The 20,143-nt window shown below is 43.2% G+C and overlaps 1 protein-coding gene across 1 annotated transcript; it reads right to left on the reverse strand.

Moving 5' to 3' along the window:
• Positions 1-10,483: 10,483 nt before the first annotated feature.
• Positions 10,484-19,590, reverse strand: TMEM222 (transmembrane protein 222). The gene is made up of 6 exons (XM_081334546.1): positions 19,288-19,590; positions 18,131-18,215; positions 17,532-17,563; positions 15,558-15,654; positions 15,311-15,441; positions 10,484-13,853 (listed from the first exon to the last, which is right to left on the reverse strand). Exons 1-6 carry the CDS (start codon positions 19,434-19,436, stop codon positions 13,766-13,768), a joined length of 582 nt encoding a protein of 193 aa, XP_081190672.1. The 5' UTR covers positions 19,437-19,590; the 3' UTR covers positions 10,484-13,765.
• Between the last annotated feature and the right edge of the window lie 553 nt (positions 19,591-20,143).

Here is a 20,143-nt window from a genome sequence, read left to right on the forward strand (position 1 = left end):
TTTTAAAAAGCACCTATAAAAGGTAATGTCCACTCGTACATCTGAAGAGTCTCAACGTGTCATTTTTAAAACCCCTTCATCAATTCCAGACCGCCCCCCTGAACCAGAGTGGATCCTCGGGAACCTATTATGAGAAAAATAATTATTACCTTTCCATCCCATTATCAAAGGGACCCACACTACAGTAAGGTACAAGCATAGAATCGTTATTAAATCAAGGTAATAAAAGAGAAGCAAGCACCCACCAGTGAAAAGCTATTGTTGCTGGTGTAAGTCAGATTAAAAGCCGGACGTCTGTCTGAACATAAGAAGGGGCTTCTCCATCTCTCCAGGCTGAAGTTAGCTGCCTGCTCGCCCCTCTGCCCTTTTCACTGCCTCCCACCCACCCTACCAAACCTTTGGGGCCAAACAGCCAATCAGAGGACAGGTTTGCCACCCCACTCCGTCCCCAGCCCAGCCCTCCTCAGTGCAGCCCCCCCCTCCCCAAAACGACCCCGTCTCCCCCTCTGCTTTAACAAATGCACCCACTAACGGCTTCTCCAGCGGGCTAGACATACGCACAAATCAAAAAGCGCCATTTCTTTTCAAAAACGGGGCCGGGGGTGTGGGGGGGGGGAGGAAAGGAGCGAAAGTGATGCAAACTTCTCCCGGAGGAGCTGCGTGCTGCTTCCTTTTAGATCTTCGTCCTTCCCCCCCCCCCGCCCCCGGTCCCCGGTTTCCCAGCCCCGGGGAGAAAAAAGGGCCCTTCCCCTTCTCCAGCACCGATCCGCCGGGCCAGACAATGGGATGCAAAGATTCCGAGGGGCGAAGAAGGCGGGGATGCCGGGCAAGGGGATCCCTCCTCGTTTTCCCAGCCTTCCAAGCCCGCCCCCTTAAAGACAGATCCTCCCGTCTGGCAGAGCTCGGAAGCCCCCCCCCCCGCCACCACCACCCCCCGCTGCTACTCTGCTCATTTTAGTCTTGCCCCGCCCCGCGTTGGGGGGGGTGTCTTACTTGCCCCAGCAACAGCTGCAAAAAAATAAATAAATTATGTGGTTTCTTCTTCCCATCACTTAAGAGGGCAGCATCTTTGGTGAAGCTGCCCTCAAGCTGGTCCCCTCCAAATGTGATGGGTGACAATCCTTATCACACCCAGCTAGCACACCTGGGAAAAGGTGTCTGCTGCTTCTGGAGGGATCCCTTGGTCACCTGGCCAGCTATCAAATCTCAAAGGGGCTGCAGCTACTTAAAACGTCCATCTAAAGGTGGGAAATTTAAGAGTCTGGGTTGATTGATTGAATCTCATTCATTCAATTTGTGTAGCTGCCCATCCCAAACCAATGACTGGGCAGCAAACAACATTCCCCCCCCCCTCTTGACATGGTTAAAACACAATGCAAAAAGAAAAAGAAAGAAAGAAAGAAAGAGAGAGAGAGAGAGAGAGAGAGAGAGAGAGAGAGAGAGAGAGAGAGAAAGAAAGAAAGAATAATAGCAGCTAAAAGTTAAAAATCTAACACTGTTAACACAACTAGGAAAAGGGACCCTACATACACTGGGGACCTCAGCCTAGGCACATAGGTTTTCAAGACCTCTAAAGATCAGCAGAGTTGGAAGCCACCCTAATTTCTGGAGGGAGAATGTTCCAGAAGGCAGGAGTTGAAGCAGAGAAGACATTTCTCCTGGTCCCTGTTGTCCGGTACATCTGTTCTCCAGTTCTTGACCGTCTATTGTGACTTGAGCTACTATGTTCTTCATCGCCCCATGTACAATGAGATTAAGGCCAAATTATTGATGGTAGGTGCAACTTAGAGCCTGGGTCTTCAAACTTGGCCCTTTTATGACTTGTGGACTTCAACTCCCAGAATTCTTCAGCCAGCGTGCCTGGCAGAGGAATTCTGGGAGTTGAAGTCCACAAGTCATAAAAGGGCCATGTTTGAAGACGCCTGATTTAGGGGCTCCAGTCTAGGGGAAAAAAAGAAGAATGTTCCTCTTGCAGATGTGTTTCCAACCGTCAGCAATCAAGTTGCTACTTTTGCTCTGCTGTCATGAAGATTTAAAAAGAACTATTTAAGTTCTTAGCTGTAGCCTTGGCCTGATTTTGCTGTAACATTTTACTTCTAATCCTCCTTTTATTATTTTATCTTACAGTGTTTTACAGTTACTTTATTGTAACTGTAACTTTATGTTATGACCTGTGGTTACAACAATAAATTTACTTACTATCATGTCCCCAAAGCAGCTAAAGGACACCAAGTTGCATTTTATAACCTATTCCTTCTTCCAAAGGGTTAGTACACTATATCTGGGACTTAATCTTCCTCCCCCCATTCTATCCCCTTAGAATTTAGGCAAAACTTTCTCTCTTAAAAACTTTAACATAATCCCATTTTTTTGGAGGGAGGGGCTGCAAGAACGCATTCCTTCTTTTATCTCTGAATTAGAGAATAACAGAAAGTTTGACTTGGTTTCCTGGTTTCAGACTTAGCACAATGTTATCCTTCTCATCTTCCTTATCTTCCCATCTTTCCTACTACCTTCCCCTATTGGCATCTTATGATTTATCACTGGTTTGTATATTTATGGTTGTATCTTAGGATTTATGATCTATGACTTATCACTTTGCTGTATGTACACTGAGACACAAATTCCTTGTGTGTCCTAATCACACTTGGCCAATAAAGAATATTCCAATATATGTCTCCAGCTATGATGGTTTATATAGCATCATGTCTTTTGAAACTCGGCCATTGGTGGTTTTACTCAATAAACCATGGTTTTAAAAAAACCCAGCTTCAGTGCTATGTAAATCCAATCCCATATATCCCAGATTCAAAAAATGCTGATGGTTTTGGATCTCTGCCTTATGCCCCCATGCACGATATGCTTGCTTTGCTGTCTTGTAGACTCTCCCTGACTGCCTCTCATTTGATCTAAGCCTCTGTTCAAAAAAAAAGGGGGGGGGGGAGGAAAGTTACTTATCAGAGTGTCAGACCACAGTGGGGGAGGTGAAGGCAGAGGGGAAAGGAAGATGGAGCAACTGAGACTGCTGTCATTTCAAAAACCCTGGAGGCCCACCAGCTTAAGTGCAATTTGATATCATTGCACCAGGAGGGCCTCTGATGGTGGGGGGGGGGGGGAAAGAGAGAGAGAGATGGCTTGCAGAAGGGAAAAGACACAACCCCCCCCATCATCCAGCTGTGACCAACCCCCTCTCCCCACATCAAAGCATGCCTGGCAGCTGGATCCCGTGGTGACAGGCCTTCCTCCTTTGCAAACTCTTGCTTTCACAGGCTTTCCTGCTGGGTGGGTCCTTTCAGCCTCTTTTTCCCTCCTCCCAAAGAACCACATAGTTTCCCCCTAAATCCTGGAATGTTAATACCCTGCTGCTGGGATCTCTTTCTTTGGCTCCCCTCCCCCCTCCCCTTTTCGGATAGAGAGAGGGGCCCACAGCAATGGATCTGATGGGAGGCAGGAAGGAGAAATGTCCAAGCCGAGGAGGATTAGGCAACCTTAGTGATTCAGATTAACGGCCTGGTTGGTGCCCCTAAAACTACAGTGTGCATTACTGAATCAGTCATAACCGAGTCGGTCTGCATCTAATGTTGAGCACACTAAGCTCCAATCCAACAGCACACCTTATGGCAGGGCTGCCCATCCTTGGCAACTTTAAAGACTTGTGGACTTCAACTCCCAGAATTCCCCAGCCAGCATGCCGACTTACCTATTGTGAAAACTCAAGTTATTGTATCAGTAAAATTTATTCCAAATAAGGGTGTGAACACTGTGGAGCCTTAGGCATAGGGGAAGTCCTCCACATTTCAGACAAGACACCAATGTTGTCCCCACAAACCTTCCCCAGAAGGTAGAGAAATTGAATGGGCAATTTCTCTGTTGTTTCTTTCTCAGAGAAAAAGAATTTGAGCTTCCTAATATACCTCATCCAAGTACTAGGCAGATCTAACCATGCTTAGCTTTTTCAAGTCCATCACAGATATCTCTAGTGACTGCCCTGTTGCTATAGGAAACACCTATCTGAGACTAGGTAAGCATGCTGAGAAAAACCTTCCCAAAAAAAGGGGGAAGAGAGGAAGGAAAAGGAGAATAGGAAAACAGGATGACTTCTTCATTTTGAGAGTATGGCCCATCACATTACGAAGCATAACGATATTTAAAGATCAGCCTAAGGCAGTTTGGTAACCTTGCTTTTAAACCTGTTGCACAAAATTGGACCAGAGCTGCAGTTAAACCTTTCTTGAATAATGGTTATCAGACAAGCTCCTCCAATCCACTCCAGAGGTATAACTGCAGGAACACAGAATGATAAGGATAACAAGAAACCTACAGGCTATTCAGTTATACACCTAGTCCAGGGGTAGGCAACCTCGGCTCTTTTATGACTCATGGACTTCAACTCCCAGAATTGACTCAGGAATTGAAGTCCATGAGTCATAAAAGAGCCGAGGTTGCCTACCCCTGCACTAGGGATTACTTCCATGACGGAGTTAAACGCTTAAAAACTCCGTTGCGAATTCCTTTTAGCTTCGCAGCTCAGTCAGCATAGCTGACTCAGGAATTCTGGGAGTTGAAGTCCATGAGTCATAAAAGAGCCGAGGTTGCCTACCCCTGACCTAGTCCTTGACTTATAAACATCCATTGAGCGACTGTTCAGAATTACAACAGCACTGTAAAAAGTGACTCTGTGTGTGTGTGTGTGTGTGTGTGTGTGTGTGTGTGTTTTAATTTAAATAAGAGACAGTACATATTAGGGGGAAAAGAGAGGAAATATTTACTGTATTAGTTTGAAATTTGTACTAATGATATTTGTATGTAATTGAATTATTGTAATCCAGTCACCACGTTGCTTTTCAAATATGTAATTGTAATATTGTTGTTGTTGTTAGTTACGAAGTCGAAGTTGTGTCAGACCCATCGCGACCCCATGGACAATGTTCCTCCAGGCCTTCCTGTCCTTCCTGTCAGTTAATCTCAATGTACACATGTTGTACTTTGACAATAAAGGTTTATTATTATTATTATTTATTTTTTTACCATCTTCTGGAGTCCATTTAGGCTGATGCCTACTGCTTCAGTGACTCTATCCAGCCACCTCATTCTCTGTCGTCCCCTTCTTCTGTTGCCCTCAACCTTTCCCAGCATTAGGCTCTTCTCCAGTGAGTCCTTCCTTCTCATTAGGTGGCCAAAGTATTTGAGTTTCAACTTCAGTATCTGGCCTTCTAAAGAGCAGTCAGGGTTGATCTCCTCTTGGACTGACCGGTTTGATCACCTTGCAGTCCAAGGGACTCGCAGGAGTCTTCTCCAGCACCATAGTTCAAAGGCCTCAATTCTTTGGCGCTCAGCCTTTCTTATGGTCCAACTTTCACAGCCATACATTGCAACTGGGAAGACCATAGCCTTGACTTTTGTAATATTATGTAATATTAGAAAACCAATAAAAAATTTCAAAAAAGTGACTTATAATTGGTCCTTGCACATATAGCCCTCATCAAAATTTGGGCACTTGGCAATCAGCCTGTATTTACAATGGTTGCAAGCATCCCAGGGACAGGTCTATGCAGATTCTCAACCGTCCAGATCACGGCTGTCCCGAGGGTGCTTTTTCCAAAAGGCGACTGAGATTCATTTTTTTCTTTGAAAACATTTCGCTTCCCATCCAAGAAGCTTCTTCATTCAGACAACTGAAAGAAGCTTCTTGGGTGAGAAGTGAAAAGCTCTTAAAGAAAAAACGAAGTCCAGTTGCCTGTTGGAAAAAGCACCTTTGAGATTCTAGGGCAGGGGTAAGCAACCTTGGCTCTTTTATGACTCATGGACTTCAACTCCCAGAATTCTGGGAGTTGAGGTCCACGAGTCATAAAAGAGCCAAGGTTGCCTACCCCTGTCCTAGGGACATGTGATTGCCATTTGCAATCTTCACAGATGACTCCTGACAAGCAAAGTCAAAGGGGGAATCCAGATTTGCTTAACAACCATATGATTCATTTATCTACTGCAGAGATCTGCTTAACAATCCTGGCACAAAAGGTTGTAAAATTGGAGGGGGGGTGAGTCACTTAACAATCTCCTTGCTTAGCAGTGGTAATTTTGGTCTCAGTTGTGGTTATAAATACAGGTAGATTGAAAGTTCTTTTTTTCCCTTTTTTTTGTTGCATATTCACAGAAAAGACCTTAGAAGCGATCTAAGGAAGTCTCTGGAGGGATAAGGATGGGGAAATGATCATTTGGTCAACTTCTTATCCAAGGTAGGATGTTTCCTAAACAAGCAGGATGATCCCAAGCGCAGCCAGGTTTGTTGCCTGCATCCTGAAGAAAATAAAATAATTGGCTTTACTAGTTTTTTTTGTTTGTTTTTTTAAAATGATTGGCATAAGGTTATTTCTGTCTTTAATTCCAGACTATCCTGTGGACAGATGATGTGCTGCTCATTAAAAAAAACAGGCGGGCTTTCAATCATAATGAGTTCTGATGTGGGAGGCAATAGATAGATAGATAGATAGATAGATAGATAGATAGATAGATAGATAGAGTAAGTAAGTAAGTAAGTCATGGCCACTATGTTGATTTTTTTTAAAACTACACCTTGCAGACACTCCTCCTTTAAGAAAATAAGGAAGCCAATTCATCATTTATAGTTATAAGCCTGCCGTGCAGATAGGGCTCTGCAATAAGGAATTATGAAGATCTGTCTTTGATCTTTTGAACCGGATTATGTTACAGTGATACATATCTAAAGCTCCATCCATACTTTTGTGTTCCTAATATACTAGATCTGTGTCATCCTCTCTCCCCCTCACCCCCCCCTCCCCGGCCCACATCCAAAATAGTTCTGCTTTCCTTTCCAAGTTAAAAACCCAAGGCAACTCAACGCTAGTTTATTTCACAGACAGGAAAATCTGAACAACATGGCTGAGATCTGCCACACACAGCACAGGATTTCTGACCAAGACCAAGCTGCCAGTTGGCTGTGGGCTTCTCAGTTTTTGGCTTTCTTCAGCTGAGATCAAAAGCCAGCAGTAATTGTCCAATGAGCCCCATGTCAGCATGAACGCAGCCCAGACTTCATCATCAATCAAGGTTGTGACAGCAGAGGCAGGAGTGGTGGCAACAGACACCAGTCTCAGAGGGGGAGAAAGTGGTTGTGGGTCCAAGGAGACAAAGCCTGAGAGGAATTTAATAAATGGAAGCGGCAGGGACTCGGGGCTAGAGCTGCCAGCCAACTAATAGCAACCTGCTTTTAATTAGGGTACATTCTCACTATGTCAGCTCCTCCGATGGGGCCCTGGTGTGGATCAGTTGAGGAGTTCAAGAGAATCAACAGGAGAAAATTGAAGTCCCAGCTGCTCCCCTAGTAACTACGGAGACCAAATCTCTGTAATCCTCTCCCCTCCCAGACTAAACACAGGTACAATCCTCTTTCCTATCCTGCCTCTGCAGAGAGGAAGGGAGAGTCCTGGTAGCTACGTTCGTGATTTCCAAGAGCTATTTCAAGAGGAAAGCACATTCAGAATGGAGAGCTAGATTTTACTTGCAAAAGGAGAGTGGGTGCCAAAAACATTTCCAAATCTGATCGTTTTTGGAAAGTAAATCCCCGCTCAAAGCAGACTTTGCTCCGAGCTTTCGCTTTACCAGCATCCCCTCCACCTTGCTTGATGTCACCCTCTTCTCCCTCATCCTTTCCAGCATCAGAACTAGACAAGATTCAAAGTGCTGATTCAAAGAGGGAGAGAGATGGCCTCTGCATACCGGTGGTACCCCATTCCAAAGTTCTGAATGACCGCCCACTGGCTGTTTTACACAGATGTTGAATAGCATAACAACATAGCTAAGAGATACCAATTCAATGACTTAAATATTGAACTATAGTCCCCTCCCCAACCCCCCATGGACTGGAGCCGTTGCAAAACAGTGCTCCCATATCCAACAGACATTCGTGAACACCATTCATAGTTATCTAAAGCAGCAAGAGAGAATTACTGGGGTCCCAACATAATTTTGCTGCAAATTATCTACCAAAGTAACAAAAACCCTATTAGAACCAATACAGGAGAATATTTGTAGCTCAGGGCTGCAGTGAGGGGTCCTTGGTGCTTTGTGAGCCTGATTGTGTGCTCTGATGACATTACCTAGTTTGGGTAATAAAACATCCGCAAGAAAATAATATCAAAAAGCACCATGGACGCCTCACTATTAGACCCTTATTCCAGATGAAACCCCGATTGAAATGGTTTCAAATAATGTATCAAAAGTTGTGAGGCCACCACCTTCTCAATCAATTTACTCTAGGATGGAATATTTACAAATGGCTTAATGTTAGATACTTTTTTATGGAGGAAGGGAAAGCCTTTTCAGTACGGATTCCAGCAGGCAGGATCACCTTAACCAGAGACCAATCCTATACTGGTTAATCCAGGAGATATGCAAAGTTTAAGCAAACTGGAGGTGGTCCTTATCTCTTTATGTCCAAGATCTACAAAGTAGAAAAAAATAGTGACCAGGCCATTGATTCAAATAGTATTTCAGATATAACTTGGCAGGGTATACGAACCCAACCATTATGATTTTCAAACTGCAACTTTCAAGGCTCAAATATGGTATAGGAGTCTGTCTGACCATGATTGCTTAATCAGTATATACCAGGATGTTTAAAGTGTGATGCCCAAGCTAGCAAGAAATGCCCTGTCCTTAAGGAGACCCAAGGGAGCACCTTGCAAGCCTCGTATTTCTGCTGTAGACAGTCTCAAGGAAAACCTCTTATGGGGAGAGAAGTCCCACTGTTGCCCCCAGAGATGACTCCCAGGTCCATCAGCAGCATCTGCTGCCTTAATTCATGCAGGTTATCACCAAATGAACTTCCAAGTGCCAACAGCAGGATGTGCCAGGATACAACTTCCCTTTGTCAGCAGAACAAAAGCCGTCAAGTGTCCTTTTGCTGAAAGGGGCCACTCTCTTCCCTCAGTGTGGGTGTCTGCTGATTCTAGACAACACAGGAACACTGACTGCAATGCAGGGCTGTCAGACTTGTTAACAGCCCATGAGGACATGGCCAAAATGGAGGGGGGGAAAAGCTTTCCTTGGACAAGTTAGTAGTGTAAAAATACTTTACCAAGCATAGTTGATCGTAACAGAGAGTAGTGTACTAATGGCATAATTTAAAGTCATAAATGGGACCTATAGCAAAATAACGCAGTGTAGAACAAACTTTTGGCATGCTAGCCAATTATCCCCTATTTTAGCAATCTCCATGCCCAAGTCACTCTGGTTTCTGCCCTCTGCTCTGTAAGAAACTCTTATATCTGACAATGAGGCATATAAGCAGATTGGTTTGGGGTTTTCCTCTTTCCTAGGACATTTTCTTTAAAGATGGTCCTCGACTTACAACAGTTCATTTAATGACCAAAGTTACAATAGCACTGGAAAAAGTGACTTACGAACATTTTTCACATTTAAGACCATTGCAGCATCCCCATGGTCATGTGATCAAAATTCAGACACTTGGCAACTGACTCATTTATGACGGTTGCAGTGCCGCAGGATCACGTGATCCCCCTTTGCTCTGACAGGCAAACTGAATGGAGAAGCTAAATTCACTTAACCACCATGTTACTAACTTAACATCTCCCATGATTCACTTAACAACTGTGGGAAGGAAGGGACAAAATTCACGTAACTTCTTGCTTAAGAACATAAATTTGGGGCTCAGTTGGGGTTGTAAATCAAGGATTACCTATATAAAGGTAGCTTGGGTTTCTGCAAATTTCTGGTGTAACCATATGCTCCAGAGGATGCAAGTCTGCATTTTGGAGAGGGAAGAAAAATTGTAAGCAGACCCTATTTCTCTATCATACTCTCCAAGTTCAGGAGGAGTAGAATGGCTAATGTGGCACTTTCAATACTTCTCCACAGTGGATTTACTTGTTCTTCTATCCTGCCTTTTCTTCAGGACTTAAGGCAGAATACATAGCATCCCTTCCTCCCCTTTTCCCCTCAACAACATTGTGAGATGAATTAAACTGAGAAAGTAGCCTAAGGTCAGCCACAGAGGGTGGACTTGAATCTCAGGCCTTCCCAGTGTGAATCTAACATCTTAACTGCTATATACACTGACTTTCAGATGTATTTATTTGTATTTTTATCTTGCCTTTATTTTTATAAATAATGCAAGGTGGCGAACATACGTTGTATTCCTTTCGCCTATTTTCCCCACAATGACAACCCTGTGAGGTGGATTGGACTGAGACTGACTAGCTGACGGGTCTTCAAACTTGGCCCTTTTATGACTTGTGGACTTCAACTCCCAGAATTCCTCAGCCAGCATACGCTGCTGAGGAATTCTGGGAGTTGAAGTCCACAAGTCATAAAAGGGCCAAGTTTGAAGACCGCTGGAGCTCAAAGTCATCCAACTAACTTAAAATATATTTCAGTCACTCATTCTGAACACAAACTTCTCTTCTCCCTGGAGGAAAAAAAAAGAACAGCCATTGCAGCTTGCCAGAGTACACAACTGCATTTATTTTTCACCATCATTGGAATTATGAAATCACAGCAGCAGAACTTCAGTTATTTACAAAGGAATCAAGCAACTGGATCAGAAGACCATTTAGCTAGTCACCAGCGAAGGAAGGAAAAAACAGGGCTAACTGATGAAGTTTTACAGAGAAATCTAAACAAAAGGCCAAATGGAAGACAGTAACAACAATGAAACATATTTTGGAAAGTACTTTAGACTTGACCGAATTCCTCCAACCAAGACACTTCAAGGCAGATGTGAATGCAGAGTCAATGCAGAGTTCACAGATCGTCACTATGTAGCAGACCTGGGTATTTTATAGCCCCGGGCCACACCCAGCTCTTTGGCTGTGCCTGCCTGGCTTCATTTGAGGTCAACTGGAAATTAGAAATCAAATGTAAAGAAGTGTAGGCCATGCATGCAATACAACTGCATCACTTTTATTCTGAAAGTGACTTTTTTCCAATTTAAGTATGTGCCTGCGTGCCTATGCATCTACGCAGTAATGTGTTGGTCCTATTGGTTCCACCCTCCACAGCAGTCACTTTCTCATGTGGCCCCTTGGAAAAATAAATTGCCTACTCTTGACATACAGGATTCTCATGACATTTATTCAAACAAATAGTAATTTTTTTTTCTAGGGGCTGTCTGCACGCATGGTCAGGCAGGCTCCAATCAAGATTTAAACCTCCAAAATTCCTATCCAAAAATGTGTTGTTGAAGACTCTGTCATCCAAGCAAAGATGTCCGAAGGCTGGATCGTGAGAACTGGACTAATTTATTTTTTTTGTTAGTTTGAGACATTTCACTGCTCATCCAAGCAGCTTCATAACTTCAACTCAGAAGTGGAAGATTTTAAAGCAGATTAAAATCATAGATTTTGAAAGATGAATAGTTATCATGCGGCTGTTAAACAAGATGGGACAATGTAGGTTTGGCTATATTTGAGATATGATTGTGCAAAGGCTAGAAACTGCAATCTGACTACAACACATGCACTCCCCTGCTTGCCTTGCTTAAGGTGCATTTTTCCAAGATCCTGCAAACTTATTTTTGGCTTCCCCCAATCTCTGGAACTCCAATAAATCAGGGTTGCAAATATAATGTAGGGTAAAACCACCCCTTAAACCGCTTTACTATAAAGGATATGGGTCAGTTGTTAGAGGGAACATAAGAACTTATTTTAGAAGTGATAGCAATTTATAACAGAGAAGCTATGTCCAATCACAGTTCTACTGACTAGTACTACCAGGAAATCTCTCCTTATCAAGTGAGCAAAATATCAAGACAAGCAGAATCTGCAGCTTTAGCTCTTCAGTAGCTTTTAAGTCTCTCCCCTCACTTCATACTTCTCCTTTGAGCCTCTATATTGATCATTAATTGGTCGGTTCACAAATATAGACTTTTAAAAAAAAATCCTGTAAGGACCAAAATATTGGAAGAGGAGGAAAAGATGTTGAGAGCAAGAGGAAAAACCGACCACAGTCACCCTGATATTATTATTTTTTTGGCTCCTCCAGAAAACTTCACATTTTGGTAATGCTTGTACAATCGTATTGTGTCAGAAAAGCACTTTCTAATTTGATTGAAAAGATGAGCTTAGATCAGTGCTATGATAGAAAGACAGTTCGCTTTAAGTTCCAGGTCTGGGAAAAGCTTCAGCTTCCTGGAACATTTTTTTTTTTGGCAAGTCACTATGAGAGGGGGGAAAAAATAAAAAGGGAAAAAATGAGTAATGTGCACGTTATTAATTCAGTCTATTATTTCCCTAAGAACTAGAATCCCTACTGGGACGTAAGCGAAATAGCCCAGGAATAGCTTGATGGAACACCACACGGTGTCACTTTGATGTAAGACCTTTGATCTCTAATCAGCCTAGAGCTTATTGATCAGTTTTCTACAGCTGCCATCATTCATGCTTGAAATGGCTGAATACAACGAAGACCCCCAAGACCTGCCAAGCCACAGGTGCCTCTTTCTTTACACAGCACGCATCTTTGGCACTGCAGGAGGAACAAAAGGAGGAAGGCTAGCAAGGGAACAACAAGGGTAGAAATGAAAGGAGAGCCCGGCGGGTTGTTTTTTTTTAGGTCGCCTTCGGTTAAATAGAAAAGGGTGCCCCTTTTTTCACACAACAGGCAAGGCCGTAAGCCTGAATTAAGTTAAAATTCATCTGAGCAGGTCCTGCTCTTTAGATACCTGGCTACAGCAGGGAAAAGCTGAGCCCTAAAGGAATGATTCACGTTCCTAAAAGCAGACAGGACGCCGGTATGGCTTCTAACATCCAACTCTCGTTATAAAAGATGAAGCACTTTAATGGCTGTGGGTTATGTTTCCAGTGACTTCCAAGGCACAGTATAATGTATGAAGAACCCAGGTAGAGCTTTGGAAATGCAATTCTATAAAGGAAATTAGGAAGTCTTAAGAACAGCTCGTCAAAGAGAGCAGTTTACATTCTTTAGTAGGTCTGTGACAGGGGCAGTTTAAGCTGACAAGAATGTAACAAAGATCAATTGAGATCAACTGCCTTTCGAATGCCGGTTCCTATGAGGCTAGACTTAAAACACATACAAACAAAGAGACAAGACTTTCTGTGCAGTGGGTAAGAGGAAAACAACATCGTCCTTAAACTCCTGTCTGCACCAGAAGAAACTTAATCTCATCTCACATAAAGCCCTGCATAGATCAAGAGGATCATTCTTCCATTTTGAGGCCACCAGCTGGGAAAAAAAGTGCTAGAACCATAATCTCTGGAAATCTCATCATTCAGTGCAACAAATATTATCCCATCCCAGGGTGGTGACCATGGCCAGCCACCGTCCATTTAGTGCCCACTCGGGGGGGAGATCAGAGAAAGTTACCACCTCCTTAGACACCTCACCCAAGGTTAATGAAACTCCCTCTCCTTGTCCTATCAACCAAAGTCCTATTTGGGATTTCCATGGGGAAAACTTTGGGCACAAAGGAGTTTTGGTGAGAAGTACAATGCAAGATTCTCCCTCCTTTCCCAATCCCAAAAAAGTTCCAAGTCAAGTATATTCAAAGAAACCATCCTCATCCAAACAAAGAATCCCAGGGGATAACAGCAGAGTTGTTATTACAAAATACAAATGGAGTTCTTTTTTTCTTTCTTTTTTTTTTGAGGGCTTCCAGACCATGCAGCTCCAGGCCTTCCTAGGCTGAAAAGCCACGGGTTCCATCACTTGACTTCAAAGGGGACCAAGGGGTGGGTGGGTGGGTGGGTGGACACACCAATGTCATCCATCACCGGATGTGAAGAGTCAAGATGACTATCAGGATAATCCCCAAAAAGAGGAAGAAGGGAAGCCAAGTCTTCACAAAGCCTCCTATGCTGTAAAGGAGAGAAAAGAGATTTCAGAAACTAAAAATGGGAGGGGAGCCCATGAACTACTGAAGTGCAGCCACCGAGGACCAGGAGGAGGAGGAGGGTTGCTGAGAACAGAGCCAAGGAAAGAGGTATATTAGGCCAGGGGTGTCCAACCTTGGCAACTTTTAAGTCTTGTGGATTTCAACTCCCAGAATTCCTCATCCAGTCATGCTGCTCAGGGAATTCTGGCAGTTGAAGTCCACAAGTCTTACAAGTTGCCAAGGTTGGACACCCCCATATTATCTTTCTCTGCAACCAAATCTAAGTACTTGCTAACTGAATATTCCTGGTCGAGCCCTATTTCCACCTACTTTTCCATCTCTGCCAAGTTTCATCTACTGACTTTTTTGGAAGCACCATTCACACTCGTGGCTCAAAAGTAATAACAATCCTTCATTTGTCTATTTTAACAGACATACAGATAGCATAAAGTACATTGTACATTAAGTGCTGTAACCACATACAATCTGGATGACGTACAGTAGATTTCCAAGGTTTTCTGACTCCCGTTAGTTTACAATTAAACGATATTCTGCCGTCTGCCGATTTCACTGATAAAATTATGAATGCTTCAGCAAACCACAAATGGACTTTTGGAAGAAATAAGTATGCAATCTGTTACATTCTGATATTCGATATAAACTCCCAGTATGCTGTTTTGGTTTTTTTTCCCCCCATTCGGTTCTAGCTAGAGGAGTTCAGAATTTTATCAAAACAATTATTACTGTCTTCCAAGCCCGAAGGTTGTCATCACTGCATTTTTGACAGGAATGTTCTTTTACACAATGTTTAGTAGCACAGTGTAAAGCTATGTAATAATATTTAATATATAAACAATACTAAATATTAATATTAAGTAACAGTTACCATTTCTGAATGGCCTATCCAGGTCAACAAGTCAAAATGGGTTGAGAAATGCTATTTTGTGAAAAAGAGACTTATTTCTTCCATAGAGCAGACACTGAAACAGCTTTCAGCAACCTGAAGATTCCAGCTCTTAAAAAGCAGTGAAGTTACTAGCCTTTGAGGTTACTGACATAACAATGTAAGCAGTGTCAGAAGACAAAAGGTGTCAGTTGCAGTTGGTTCTGTATAACCTTCTGCCTTTCCACATTACCATAAAAGCAGAATAAATTACGCAAATAGGAAAGCATTAGAGGCTTTTTTTAAAAAAAAAACCATGCAGAAGTTCTACTAGACTGTCTGCTAACAAGGACTTGCAAACTTGGGATTGTACAACTAATTTACAATGGGGAAAAAAGCATCTAATTTACAATGGATCGAAAGCATCTAGGTACAAGGGACGTAAAATTATCTGCATATTACATACATGAGACATTTAAGGAGAACCAAGCCCTTGATGAAAATGCTCTTTCTCTCTCTTTCTCAAAGACACTAAAGCAATGGAGTTTTCTACTCACCTTACATACTTTCCATACAGCAAAGAGAAAAAACAAAGTTTGATCATATTCCAGGAAGTACTGTTGTCGTATCGCATGAGATTTAAGGCTAGAGCTACATGAGAATGGCAATTGTCACAACAGAGGTTATGCTGTTAAGAGAGAAAAAGAGGTACAATTGAAGATATTTCTACTTCAAATATCTTCTCTAGACATAATCAGCACTGAGATAGGCATCCTCAAACTTAAACTGAAAACTGAACCTTACCATTCGGTGCTTATATTCTTCAGAGGCATCATGTACCGCTGTATCCCAAGCATTGGGGCCACAGGAATAGACCTTGTTGGGATCCAGTTTCCAGTATCTGACAGAAGGGAGTAAATCAAAATTATTTCCCTGCTTTCATCAAATGGAACACCTCACTGTCTAAGTTACTAAAGTATTCAAATAACTCAATTCTGAATGCAGATAGTCCTCAACTTACAACCATTCCTTCGGTGACCATTCAAATTTACAATGGCACTGGAAAAAGGGACTTATGAGTGGTTTTCATAGTTACAGTCATGTGTTGTAGCATCCCCATGGTCATATGATCAAACTTTGGACACTGGTTATGACAGTTGCAGTGTCCGAGTCACCTTTGGGGACCTGGCCAGCAAAGTCAATGGGGAAGCCAGAGTCACTTCGCAAATGGGTTACTAATTTAACAATTGCAGTGATTCAATTAACAACTATGGCAAGGTCATAAAATGGGACAAAATTCACTTGACTGTCTCGCTTAGCAACAGAAATTTTGGGCTCAATTGTGGTCGTAAGTTGAGGGCTACTTTTAATTCTTAATTCATGGCATACTTTCATGATTGAAGTTGATCTAATTGAACATCTGCTGAAATATTACTGTATATTTCTAGTCCTTCAAGCTCCTAGTCCAAATGAAGCCTGAAGATGTAGGGTTCAAAGCTGATGAAATCGTGGGAGTGCAGACTTTTCACTGAATTAAGGATCTTACCAAGATCACTTGAGTAATTACCTTAAATCAAAATCCATCAAAAGGAGACAGTGTTAAAGTAGTATGTCTCTCATCCCTTGCTGCTTTTTGTCCTATTAAATTTTACATTATCACTCATCTTGCCCTATATTCACCCTCCCACCCCGACAAAGCCTTCCAGTTTTGCCTCCTTAAGTAACACCAGCTGCCTGCAATTAGTGCAGGTTCGCATCCCACCAGGCTCAAGGTTGACTCAGCCTTCCATCCTTCCGAGGTAGGTAAAATGAGGACCCAGATTGTTGGGGGCAATTAAGCTGACTTTGTAATAATGCCGCTTGGGGTGTGTGTGTGAAAGCCCTAACAAGCAGGCATATACATAGAATGAAGGCTACTGCTAAGCTTGTAAGCCGCCCTGAGTCTTCGGAGAAGGGCGGGATATAAATGTAATAAAAAAAAATAATAAATAAAATGTCTGTAGCTCTACCCAGTACAGTATATGTATCTGTTTGTTATAGCATTTCTTTGCTGCATGTATCATACATTGCTTTTTCCCCCTTCAGTAACACCCAAAGAGACTGAGAATGAAAATAAAGCACTACAACGTAAAGACTCACATTTCTTAAGACAGCAACTGACAAAAATTAAACTAGGTGGATGTCAGGCATGTACTGAATAAACTTAAGCATGAAATAGCTGTATAAAGCAGCAGAAGAAACACTATATTTATATTGGTTATCTCAAAGAGTATCCTTCAACTGCTTTTACCAATTTAAAAAACAGAGCCTAGTTAGTATGGCAACCCCTTATTTTTTTTTATCTAATAGGGAATAAGGTTCCTAGAAGCATGAGCAAATTCAAGATTATTTATTTCTAAGTAGAGATGCACAAGATGCTACTGTTCACTTTCTCTTCTTTAAAATCAGTTTTGGTCCCTCACAAAAGAGGTGTCAAATACAAGCAGGCATGGCTAATATAAGAGAACAACCAATATTTGGATAGACAGAAGAGACACTTGAGATCATGAATTAACTTCAGATCAAACTCATTAACAGTAGAAAGCTTGATTAGATCAGAAGCTCAGATGATTGTGAATACAAAGAGGTTTAGTGTTATGCTGCTTTATTGGTGCAAGCTCCATCAGTCAACTGTAATCTATTGGTTTTTATCTTAACTGAAATATGGCATCTATTGTTCTGTTTCAGCCACAAAAATACCTCTGCAAATTAAAATGTGGAGGGGGAAATAACACTTACTTCACAGGCTTTCCAAAAGCCATGTTGTCTTCCTAAAGAGGATAGGGAACAAAAAAAAGGAAAAGCACAGTTACCAATTTAGCTATACTTGTGATAACATTATTTATTCTGCTTATGTCCTCCAAAACTAACTGTTGTATTGAATTTACACTGACCATGTATATTGTTTAATCATGGTTTACTGAATAAACTATCCTTGCTGGAGTCATAAACCATAGTTTATCAACTGCACGAGTTAAGCTTATACAATATGCAGTGTCCAAGTCCAATTTGCCTTCTACAGGTTGAGAAACAAGACACAATTATCTTTTTTAACCTTCTCTGGGTGCCCTCCACAACTATCAGGGGAGAAAGTTGAAGAGTTGTACTCCCATACATCTAGAGATACTAAGCTGAAAATGGTTGAATTTTGTTATCTTTGTTATTTATCATCTAGAACAGTGTTTCTCAGCCTTGGCAGCTTGGAAATCTGTGATCTTCAACTCCTATAATTCCCAAGCCAGGATCCCAGGTAGGGAATTCTGGGAATTAAAGTCCACGACTCTTAAAAGTTGCCAAAGTTGGAGACCCCTGATGTAGCGGAACAAATTTCTACTTACAGAGACATAGTAAGGCCCTGCAAAATCTCGGATGACTCCTGCAGAAGTGCAAATGCCCATGTGACCAATGATCGGGAAAAGCCATCTGTAGAAAGAAGAAAAGAGTGTCGTTTCTTTTCTCACACTGAAAAAGAGCTGTGTTCAGGAAGAACTGGCCATCCATCCATAGTCATGCTAGATAGAACCGAAAACAGACAAAAGATCAAAAGAAGTTAAATGCGTTTCCTCTTAGCCAAGAATGTGTCCTTCCATTTGCAAAACTATATCTCAATTTCTTTGCACATCCCATTCCCATATATACATATCTTCTGTATAGATATAAAAAACCACACATAAGAATATCCCTAGAATGTTAATGGACGCACGCCCCAAATCCTGCCACTTTAGATGGAATGTCAAACATTAAGATCTCAGAGCCTTGGTGGAGCAGTGGGCTAATGCCTCCTTAAGTAACACCAGCTGCCTGCAATTAGTGCAGGTTCGCATCCCACCAGGCTCAAGGTTGACTCAGCCTTCCATCCTTCCGAGGTAGGTAAAATGAGGACCCAGATTGTTGGGGGCAATTAAGCTGACTTTGTAATAATGCCGCTTGGGGTGTGCGTGTGTGAAAGCCCTAATAAGCAGGCATATACATAGGATGAAGGCTACTGCTAAGCTTGTAAGCCGCCCTGAGTCTTCGGAGAAGGGTGGGATATAAATGGAATTAAAATAAATAAATAAATAAACTTATGCAGCAACGCAAAGTTTAATGTTGATCAAAGTTGTGGAAGTTGAGGTGAGAGAGAGAGAGAGAGAGAGAGAGAGAGAGAGAGAGAGAGAGAGAGAGAGAGAGAGAGAGAGAGAGAGAGAGAGAGAGAGAGAGATGCCTGAGCCGACAGCCGTGCTCATGCTCCAGCGGAACCACCAACTACCCAAAGAACACGGGCTTGCACAACCAAGCAACCACCATCATTAGAGGAGCGTGTGTGATTTCCCCAACTCCACCCCACAACCCTCTTTACCAAGCGCGATGGAGAGAAAGAGCGCGCCAAAGGTCTCCGGGAAAAACAGCCAAGAACTGCCGACTCCCCAACCCATCGTCCCCAACGCCGGGAGGGCAAGGCTCCCCTCTTCACCTCTGCGCCCTCGCCAACCCCAAGGAGGAGACCGTCGCTCACGTGAGAACGGGGATCGGCGTCCACACGACGCAGTATGGGAAGCGGCCGCGTTCCGCATCCAGCGCCGCCCCGAGGGAGCCGCCGACCCCCACCGCCACAGCGCCGTGGAACGGCTTCATCTTCCCCTCCGCGGCCGCCTCTTCCTCCATCACCGGGAGGGGGGGGAGGAGTTGGCCCGGAGTGACATCACTTCCTGGAGACGGGCATCCCGCTTCCGGACAACGGCGGGGTGGTGCCAGCGCGGCCTTTGAGCTGGGTGTTGGGGATGGCGGGAGGCGGGGCCTAACTCTCGGTCCTAAAGGGCGGCTGGGCTTCGTTGCTTGTCCCGGAAGCTGCTTCAGTTCTGCTCTGAAGTTCTGAACTGAAGAAGCTTCTGGGATGAGAGGCGAAGCGTCTTCAAGCAAACAACAACAACAACACACAAAGTCCTGCTGCCTTTTGAAAAAGCACCTTGGGGACAACCATGACCTGGATGACTGAAAATCTCCATAGACACCTACTCTTAGTGGCATTGCCCAAGACAGGGGTAGGCAACCATGGCTCTTGGATGACTCGTGGACTTCAACTCCCAGAATTCCTGAGCCAGCACAGCTGGCTCAGGAATTCTGGGAGTTGAAGTCCACGAGTCATCCAAGAGCCAAAGTTGCCTAAGGTAAAGGTAAAGGTTCCCCCGCACATGCGTGCTAGTCGTTTCCAACTCTAGGGGCTGGTGCTCATCTCCATTCCAAAGCCGAAGAGCCAGCGCTTGTCCGAGGACGTCTCTGTGGTCATGTGGCCGGCATGACTAGACGCCAAAGGCGCACGGAATGCTGTTACCTTCCCACTGGAGTGGTCCCTATTTTTCTACTTGCCTTTT

This window comes from Vipera berus (assembly GCF_964194415.1).
Source record: "Vipera berus genome assembly, chromosome: 9".
Taxonomy (NCBI): domain Eukaryota; kingdom Metazoa; phylum Chordata; class Lepidosauria; order Squamata; family Viperidae; genus Vipera; species Vipera berus.